We start from the raw sequence: 10314 nt of genomic DNA, 5'->3' as shown, positions 1-10314 counted from the left end.
GAGTAGACTCTTGTAAAAAAAAAAAAAAAAAAAAGCTGTCTTTGAAAAGGCAACCTGTGAGCAGGGCTGGAATGTTAGGAGGGCTGGGGACAGAGAGTTCCAGTCGGAGGGAATGGCAAGTACAAAAAGCCCTCAGGCGGGAGCTATTTTGCTTCTTCAAAGGAAGGCAAAGAGGCTACTAAGGCCTACGGCCAAAGGGCAATGAGTGAGAGCAACCCAAGGCAGGGGGGAGAGGTCCACCAGGAGGGGGTAGGGGTCCCATTACTACTGTCAAGGTTTGAGCTTTTAGGCTGATGAGTGCGATGGGAGGCCCTGGAAGGGTTGGAGAAGAGCCACCCGTGTAAACTCGCTTTTCAGTGAGCACTCTGGCCTACTATGCCAGGCCAGCAGGCGGGCCAGCAGGGAGGCCAATGTGGTCAGGAAGGGACGATGGCAGCTCGGGCCCGGGCAGGTGACCAAGGTAGTGGAAGTGATCGCGTGTTTCATCCGCTCTGACAAAATCCGCTGGAGGAATGGAATGTGAGGTGTGAGAGAAAGGAGGCGAGCCTAACTCTGAGGTCATCAGCCTGAGCACCTGCCGGGAGACGCAGGAGGGGAGCTGGCGGGTGGCACCGGAGCGGGGAGCTCGGTTTCGGACATATTCAGAGAGGCCTACTAGTCTTCCAGAGTGGAGATGTAGATGAGGCAGTTGAATATGCAGGTTAGGACAGATGAGAGGCTGGAAAGCAGAGGAAGACCAAAGAGAATCCACGAAAGCTTAAAAAAAGAGGGGGGAGGGGTTATAAAATGACCCTCTTGAAAAAGTTTCAAGGCATTTTAATTTCTATCACCACTGTTTTTAGATCCCTTATAAAGGTTTGTGAGGCCTATAAAAACGTGGCAACACCATGTTGTAAGAAGTGGCTATAGCTCCGTCATGGGTTTCTAGAGTGTGGGCCGTAGGCCGGCAAGCATCTACAGCACCTGCGAGCTTCTTAAGAGATGCAGATGATGGGCCCCACCCGACCCGGTGATCCTACAAACCGGGTAAGGCCCAGGAAACTTGGACAAATGCCCCAGGAGATTGTTATGCACAATGAAAGGTGACTGAGCTGCATAGGAAGTTTAGTATTTCAAGGTTTTAACCACTTAAAAAGAAAGGAACAACTTTTTTAAAGGTAAAATGTTTTTATTGTTTGAAGCTTAAGAGATGGTAAACAAAAATCAGTATGACATTTCATATCTTAGTCTTTTGAATGAGGTTATAAAAATACAATGCCACTTAGTCTTTACAAAACTTTTGAAAATGTCTACAAGTTCACACTTAGTATAATATAAAAAGGCACTTAAAACACACAATGAGGTGATTTTTAAAAAAAACCACCTTATAGATATGATTGAAATTGCTTGGGAAAAATTTATAAACACAGACTCCTACATAAATAGGACTTGACTTTTTCTTCTTTTTCAAAACATAGATAGCATTTTCCCCATGTTACCTACAGACAGCGTAAATACAGACTGCCCTCACCCACCTCTTGATTTAGGTTAACAGAAAAGCAAGCAAAAATTAATTTGTTTTTCTTCAATTTAATCTCATTTTTTTTTAGATAAAACAAAATTCTAATTTGTAACCAAATCACCCTGAGCATTTTTTGGAATGCCAGGCTCATTTTTATTTCGTTTTAAATCACATTCGTTAAAAAAAAAATAGGAAGACAATGATGTGAATATTATACATACTTATTACTCAGCCACCCAAATCACCCTAAGCGACAACTTTTCTGAAGCATGTGGACATACATGTGTGTGTGTATTTGTAAATGTCACTGTTGCGTCATTCAAGCATCAGAGCATACTGAAACCCCACTGGCGCCATCTTTGTACCCTGGGGTCATAGGTCTGGACACAACCCAAATCCTTCCGTGCGCCCATCAACGAGAGCAAAGACGTGCGCTTCATGCGTTTCTAGTTCTTCATTTTCTTTCAGGCTGGGCAAAGGATAAGCCATGTTCACCATAAATGAAGTAAAAACCCACTGCCCTGTGTCATGTATATAAGTGTATTCTTGCTGTGGAAATTCTGTGCTTTGGGAATTTTATAAGATCATCATTTCAGGACATTGTTAAGAAAGAATAAAAAAAATTTTTTTTTTTTTTGAGCTGACAGAAACAGGAGTCAGACCACTAATTCATTCTCCGCATACAGGATGCAGTTTTAGAGGTAACTGCATTACTTCACCCCAAGGGTGTTGTTCACGAAGGAAACACATCCATTGCTTTAAGGAATCACCTGAGTGTGATCAGTTGAAATGATTTAACAATGAAATTCGATGTGGTTACTCTCCTGGCAGGATTTGGACTATAAACGAAAACCGGCATTTACAATAATATGGGGGAAAATACAGAGCCACTTGAATACTTACCACTTTATTACTGCAATCATAAATGGTAATGATTTGAATTAGTCCTTGACATTGATTTGTGTGTTTAAATTAGTCATTATGCCTTTTCTGCCTTTTGTTCTGTTGTTCACCCTTTGAAGACATGCCATGATAGTGAGTACATGAGTGTGTTGTGTGAAGCATCTTGTACTACCCTCCTGAGCACATGTACACGTGGCCATTTATCAAGCCTCTGCTCATATTTTTCTATTTAACTTTTCTGCTGGATAACATTGAAAAGCCTTTGCTGATTTTCAAGGCAGTCTTTCAGCTTATCCTCTGTCAAGGTCAGTCTCTGCTCCAAGATTGAAACAGTCTGCAAAAGGAGGACAAAATAATCAATACCTAGTGACCTGGCGGTGAGGACAATGACGGTCATCTCTGCAACGGAGATCCTTTCAGGAACTGGAATGTCCACCCCTTTGCTGGGAAGGGGCTCCTAAATCAGCCCCAGAGTGTGTTCTGCTTCTGGGCCCTTCCACTGGCAAAAAGCATTATGAAGCAATTTGAGGAAAAGATAAAAACTGATGCCTTTGGTGAGAAAAGAGTAAAAGATGAGGCCTCTGTAGACCATTCTTGTCTGGCCTCCTGAAGCACCAAAGTCAGGGCGGAGGCCACAGGTGGCCTGTGTGCAGTCCCGCAGGCTACATGGCGGTGTGAGGGGGAAAGGACGGGGGGGCAGGGCACCGCAAGCCCAGCCCAGGGCCTACTTCTATGTCACCACTCGTCACTCTGTCATGACCAATCCATGATGGATCCTAACTATACCAGCTGGATCCTTCGTTTACTTTAAATTGTTAGAATAACCAGCATCAGTTCTCACACCTTGAAAATGACCGCGTCTCCCAGGGTTGTTAGGAAGACCGAATGAAGTAAGGCACATAAAATGCTTACACGGGTGCCTGGTACATAGGACTTGATGAATCTTAGCTCTTTTAACTCCTGTGGCTAATAAATGAGCAAATGACCTCCCCCCCACCCCCCCCCCACACACAAATGGCTACTTCTACATTTGGCAAATCTAATTTGATATTGACTACTTCATCTTCAATCTTTTAGATTTCTTTTAAACTTTTTATTATAAAATAAAATGGATTCAGGAAGCTACACAAAAAAAAACGTGTCCCTGAATGAATCCTCATGAGAAAAACACCCTGATAACGAGCACCCAGGTCCAGAACTCTTACTTTGCCAGCCACCCCAGCGTTCTTTCCATGGGCCTCTCAGAATCCCCACTCCTGCCCTCCCCCCGACAACAGCCACTCTCCTGACCATTATAGTCATTGCTTTCTTACATTCTTTATGGTTTTATCGTTCAGGTGTACATTCCTAGACACTGTAATTTTGTCTTACCCATTTTCAAAGTTTGAGATGCCATTTAAAGTTCCTTTGAATCTACAGCTTCTCATCCTCACCCCCCACTTTTTTTTTTTTTTTTTAAACAATTTGTCTGTTGACAGATTCTGGCCATTTAGAATAGAGTTTATCTGCAGAGCTTCCACCATTCTGAATTTTAAGGATAGTGTGCTAAGGGTGCAGGTCAGTCTGTTCTGTTCTCTATATTTTCTATAAATTGGCAGCTGGATTCAAAGGCTGGATTAGATTCAGATTAGATCTGCAAGACTATGGATCTAATAAGACCTATAGTTAAGACTATAGGTAGTGGTCTATTTCATTAGAAGGCATGTTAATAAGGTTTGATCATTTCTTTTCTCATAATGTTGGACCTGCTCAATGCCTAGATCTATTCATTCTTGAGCATTGTAAATGATATTCTAATTCCATCATTTAAAAAAACTATTAGCTGGGATAATTTATAAATAAGAAACACTTTCCTCATCTACTACTTGGTTATCCAGTGGTAGAGTTCATATAGGAAAGGCAGGATAAATGCTTGATTATTTTAGTCAACAAGTTTTAAGATAATGAACTGATTCCCTATCATCCTCCAAAAGTAAACATTTTAAAAATAACATTATTTAATAGTTTTTGCTTTCATATTCCATACTATAGATTATGGCTAATTAAAAGTGATGCTGATAGGGGTGACTGGGTGGCTCAGTCATTAAGCGTCTGCCTTCAGCTTGGGTCGTGATCCCAGGGCTCCCTGCTCAGTGGGAAGCCTGCTTCTACCTCTCCCACTCCCCCTGCTTGTGTTCCCTCTCTTGCTGTGTCTCGCTCTGTCAAATGAATAAAATCTTTAAAAAAATGATGCTGATAAAATTTTCTACCATTTCTTGAGTACCTATATGGGCCAAGCATTTTGCTATATACTTTACATATATTACCACAATTCCACATGCTAAAGCTGTTGATATGTATATTAGCAACACCTTTAACACTGGTTAATTCCATTTATCAGTGCAGATGAGATATAAACACTGTGAGTGAGTTAGGAGATGCTCAGTCATCTGTAATTAAAGTGAATCAGAACATGTTTATTTTACTTGCTACTTGCCCACAGATTCACTGTTTCTATTTTGCAAGTGTGTTGTGCTTGCTTTAACCTCCTTAACTATAAAAGAAAGCCAGCCTTTCAAAATTAAAAATCATAGAGACATTCAGTAAATCTTAAATGATTCATTTAACCTTGAATCAGGTAAGAAGGAAAGATGGGTCATGAGGCTGAAAGAATAGAGAATGGAAAGATTCCCTTGGGAGAGGCTCTAAGAAGGACCTGACATTGAATATGACAGTGTAGGTGAAGAAGTTGTGGCAATATGGGAAATAAGCCAACCAAAACTAAATCTGGCATGAGGCCGAAAGGGAAGCTGCCTTTAAAGGGAAGAAGTGTATGATAAATACAGAGAAGGTCACCTCCAGTACAATACTGCAAAGTGAAAGTTAGTGATTTTAATAGGATTTTCATTGAACAAATCTTGTGATGACTCCAAGTACTCACACGGCTCTTTCCCACAATCTGTCAGGACCCCAAATCCACATATATGGCTCTTGCTTCAAAAGGCCCTGAGATGTGATCTACAGGTTTTTAGTATTCATTTAATTAGTGGCTCTAAACCCTAGCTGTGAAACAGAATCGTATGGGGTACTTAAAAAGACAGATGTCAGGGCCTTACCCCAGCCCAGTCGCAATGGATTGTCTGGAGATGAGAACTGGCCGTCTGCATATGTATGCTTTATAACTGCCCAGGTGACTACAATGTACAGCCAGTGTTGAGAACAGAATGAGATGATTTCTATGCAAGAGCTATTTCAACTTGAAATATGTATTCTGGAAAAGTAATTGCCATCTCTCTAGCTCACATGATAGCCTCTCTTTCTGTATAACTTGTAGCAAGGTCTGCTCTGACAAATATTGGCAACCTCATTCTACAGATCAGAGCAACAATAAGACTTCTTCAGAGGAAACACTGAATCAGCAGGGCTGGAGGAGAAACCTTTGATGTATCCATTTCAACACACCACCTCCTTTTTTTTTTTTTTTTTTTAAAGATTTTATTTATTTATTTGACAGAGAGAGAGAGACAGCTAGTAGGGAACACAAGCAGGGGGAGTGGGAGAGAGAGAAGCAGACTCCTGGCTGAGCAGAGAGCCTGATGCGGGACTAGATCCCAGGACCCTGGGATCATGACCTGAGCTGAAGGCAGACGCTTAACGACTGAGCCACCCAGGCGCCCCAACACACCACCTCCTTTAAATGACACCTCTGTCTTCTGACCAAGAGTTGGAAGACCTTTGGTACATAAAGATCCACAGTATACCTTCTTTGCAAAGGTAAAAAGGCATCAAAGGACGAGGTAATATTCTAAAACAGGTATGCAAAACCCATCCCCTCCAGAAGCACACAGCATCAACGTAATTAGCTTTGGAATGAGGAAAGTTATATCTTGGACAATGAGAAGTTCTTCACAGTGAAGAACTATAAACATTGTCAAAATTTCATTCTAACCAGAAATTGTTAATCATTTCTCTCATGGCCCCAAATATTTCTTTGATAATGTCCTAATCTGAACACAATACATCAAAAATCTTCAGGTAAAACCTTACTGAGCAGAATCATATACATTTATAGCATGGGGCACCACGCTATTCTTCCCGGTCTCCACTGTTCCTTCTGGCCTCCAGATGACAGACAGAGCACAAGGGCAGCTGTGCGTGTGTGTGCGTGCGTGCGTGTGTGTAAATGCACACATGCATGTGTACACGTGGGCTCTGATCTTACCTCTAAAAGATCTTACTATAGCAGCTCAGCAGAGCATGCCTTGCTATATTGCTTGCCACCTTGAGCTAGCCTTTCTTTTCTTTTTTTTTTTTTTGTTTTGAGCTAGGCTTTCTAGGAAATTTCCCCACGGCTTTGCTAGGTCTGCAACCTGCTGTAACCAGCATTGTTTTGTATAACCTAAGTACAAAGCATGCTAGCCCACCTGGGTCAGAACATTGAGTTGTTCCATAATATGCTCTAAAGCGTCAGTCACAGCGAGTGGTATGCTTCTTTGGCTCTCAGAAGGGAGGTCACTCATGTCTTCTGTCCTCGTTTTCAAGGATGTTGGTGAACATTCCGATGGCAATAAAGAAGGGTTCAAGAAATATCCGCTGATCTCTTCGCTCTTGTCTGCTAAGCTTCTAACAGTGGTGGTATTTGTCTTTGACATCACAGAAAAGAGGAAGAGTTACCTTTTCCAAATCTCAACATGATATACATGTAAGTTTTTAATATTCTCCCTCTAAATACCCAGCTTATGTTTAATTGTTTATCCTCAACTACAGTTTATAAAAATTACAACTGCAGGGAGAAAATAAAGCTAACAACGAATAGATCAAATTCACAATTTTCCTGGATTTTTTACATGAAATACACTTTGTATGTATCTGTCTGCTAGATGAGGTGTTCTACCACTAAAAGGACTGTTTAGATGCAGTCTAATTCTTAAGCAAAAAACAAACACCACATCAAGATGACTATTATTTTTTTAAAAAATGGAAAACAACAAGAGTGGGTGAGGACGTGGAGGAACTGGAGCCCTGATGCGCTGCTGGGGGGCTACCAAATGGTGCAGCTGCTATAGCAAACTCCACAAGAAGTTAAACCCAGAATAAACCATATGACATAGCAATTCCACTCCTAGGTAGATGTCCAAACGAATTTAGAGCAGAGACTTGAACAGATACTTGTACACCGTTGTTCGCAGCAGCTTTACTCACAATAGTCAAAAGGTGGAAACAACACAAATACCTACCAACAGATAACCGTGGAAACAAAATGTGGTACGTAGATACAGTAGAGGACTTAGCAGGAACTTGGATACTTTTGAATATGTTAACCACCTGTATACAGATTTTATTACTGTTCTCACAGATAGAAACCAAACGCTCCAGATAACCAAGACAGTCTTTTTCACACGGGTCACGACATACCTCCGTATGTACATGCAAATATCACTAGTGATGCTGTAGAATGGTTCCGGCCATCCATGGGAAAAGGCCTCAAGCTAATTAAACAACCATCTTTGAACTCCAGGGCTTTGCAGTCAGGGTAGTTAGTGAAGAAAGGGTAACAGGAAATGGACAAAGGAAAGATTTAAGACCCTTAGTCTAAGCCATAAAAGATCTCAATACAGCCTTAATAATGGTCTTCTTGTTTGGGACCAGCAACAAACAAATGACTATCATATGACATGTGGAGGTGAATGAAAAACAGCCCAGGGTATGGGCAGAGAGAGGGGAAAAGTACGAGGTCTCCATCCCACATCCCACAACATTAGCCAACTGACGTTGGCTCTTCCTGTTTCTCAGAAGTATTGGAATCTAGAAATTAGCAGATTCTTTCCCACCAACCAACTCTGAGTTTGCATCCTGCTTGTATAGGAAAAGGGAGAGCTGCATGGCTTGGGGAAGCTTCAACGCACTCATTTATGAAATTTAAAAAAAAGTTGAGAAGGGAAAAAATACGTTTAAGATTCTGGGCTATCGGAAGTCCAGCAAGTGAGGCTGCCATCCACACCGCTCCCAGTGCACCCGGGCCCTCTCCTACCTCCAAGCTGCTACTGCTCTCCCTGGTAAATGCCTACCAAACACCAACAACACACCAAGCATCTACCGATGTTAAATATGAGCATGGGGCAAGGCCTGCTCTCGAAGATTCTGCAGTGGCCAGAGAATTAAGACAGAGCAAGGCCCAGAACCGCCGCGGTGCTCGGCTCGTCACTGGCAGTGCAGAACGCAAGAGAACCAGGAGCACACCCAGGACTGTAAGACTGCAAAACAGCGATGCTTTGGTGCTCCATAAAAGGAAGCAATCACACCACGTTCCCTTAGCTCCTACTTGACTTGCCGACACTTGAAGTACAGTGAGGTAAGAATAATTCATTCATTCACTGATTTAGCAAACGAAGGCCTCCTATGCTGGGCATGAAAGCTACAGCAAAGAGCAAGAGGAAGTGGTAACTTCCTTTGTGGAGCTTATAGTTCTCTGAGAAACCACTTCATCCAGAAGGATGGTAGGGCAATCGCCACCCCTAAGTTTTCCTTGGCTAGGCCCCTGGTTGGCCATCTCAAAGATGGGAAATGCAGCCTCACCAAGGGCATGAATAAATCTGAGTGGCTGAGAAACCCTATGTCTACAGCTACAGGTTAAAAGGCTTGACTCTCCCTTTGAACATACAAAATAAAATAAGAGATAAAGAGTTGACTGATGCCAACAACTTTGATAGTCCTGAGAGCTAGATATAAAACCTCTGACATTCTGGGGACAATGGACTCTTTTTTTTTTTTTAAGATTTTTTTTTTAAATTTTTTTGACAGAGAGAGAGACAAAGAGAACACAAGCAGGGGGAGAGGCAGAGGGAGAAGCAGGCTTCCCACTGAGCAGGGAGCCTGATGTGGGACTCAATCCCAGGATCGTGGGATCATGACCTGAGCTGAAGGCAGACGCTTAACCGACTGAGCCACCCAGGCGCACCAGGACAACTGACTCTTAACAGATTGTTTAGATGCCATGGAAAAATTAATGCGTAATTTTTCATTTGTCACTTACATTAGAGAATGAATTTCTTCGATTTTTTAAAAGATTTTACCTATTCATTTGACAGAGAGAGAGAGAGAGAGCGAGCATGCATGAGCAGGGGCAGAGGGAGAGGGAGAAGCAGACTCCCCGCTGAGGAGGGAGCCTGACACGGGGCTCAATCCCAGGACCCCGAGATCACAACCTGAGCAAAGGCAGACGCTCAACTGACTGAGCCACCCAGGTGCCCTGAGAATGAATTTTTTAAATACATTAATAGAAAGTGAAAATCGTGGCATTTGCAAGCAAATTTTTATCAGGAAATTAACCATTCAACAATGCAATCAAGGTCCACACATTTAAACTATTACTATTTATATAATTAACAATGGAACATTCAAGATACTGTGCTGCTCTATTACCCATAGAAGTTCATGCATTATCTTTATTCCCTTCCTTCCTCTCCCCTTCTTTCCTGCTCCTCCTCCCCTCCCACCCACTCCCTGTCTGGGCCAGCAAGCCAGAACTAATCACCGGTGCCCCTCTGTGCTCGTCAGCCATCATGCTTGCCAACAGTAGAGCACTGTCATTTCCTGTTATATTTGTGTTTACATGTCTATATTCCCAACTAGTTTGTGAGAGAGTCTCCTGAGGGCAGGAGCCATCACTTTACCATCTTTTTTCCTCAGGCGTCCAGCACAGTGCATGAGACACTGATAGGGCTCACCAGTTATTGAGCTGAGTTCACGGATTCTAATTCACTGAATTCACTGTCCTGTATCAGTTGAGCCATCAACAAAATGGAAATATTAATAATTTGACAGTATTTGGAGACAAGTTAAAGCCCAAAGTTAAGCCAATACCATTCTCTACTAAAAATTACTGTCTGAAGTCCCTCCTATGAGAGAGCAATGGAAGCATTTACCACATA

General features: G+C 42.3%; 1 protein-coding gene across 5 annotated transcripts in view; it reads right to left on the bottom strand.

The window, feature by feature from the left end:
* Window positions 1–1144: 1144 nt before the first annotated feature.
* POC1B (POC1 centriolar protein B) overlaps window positions 1145–10314 on the bottom strand; it is a 93424-nt gene continuing 84254 nt past the window's right edge. For 4 of the 5 annotated variants that reach the window (XM_064590802.1, XM_045872877.3, XM_064590803.1 and 1 more), the window contains 2 exons: window positions 6808–7026; window positions 1146–2738 (listed from right to left, as the gene is read on the bottom strand). In XM_064590802.1, coding sequence (XP_064446872.1) covers window positions 2634–2738; window positions 6808–7026 — 324 coding nt within the window. In that variant the 3' untranslated portion in view covers window positions 1146–2633. Of the gene's footprint in view, window positions 2739–6807; window positions 7027–10314 lie in introns of all 5 variants that reach the window. The other variant, XM_054506890.2, reaches the window with a different exon arrangement.

Source organism: Mirounga angustirostris, unplaced genomic scaffold, assembly GCF_029215605.1.
Source record: "Mirounga angustirostris isolate CCGP_5_RB_7025 unplaced genomic scaffold, mMirAng1.0.hap1 SCAF_5, whole genome shotgun sequence".
Taxonomy (NCBI): domain Eukaryota; kingdom Metazoa; phylum Chordata; class Mammalia; order Carnivora; family Phocidae; genus Mirounga; species Mirounga angustirostris.
The sequence above is the reverse complement of the archived record's forward strand: the minus strand, read 5'-3'. Positions and strand labels throughout refer to the sequence as shown.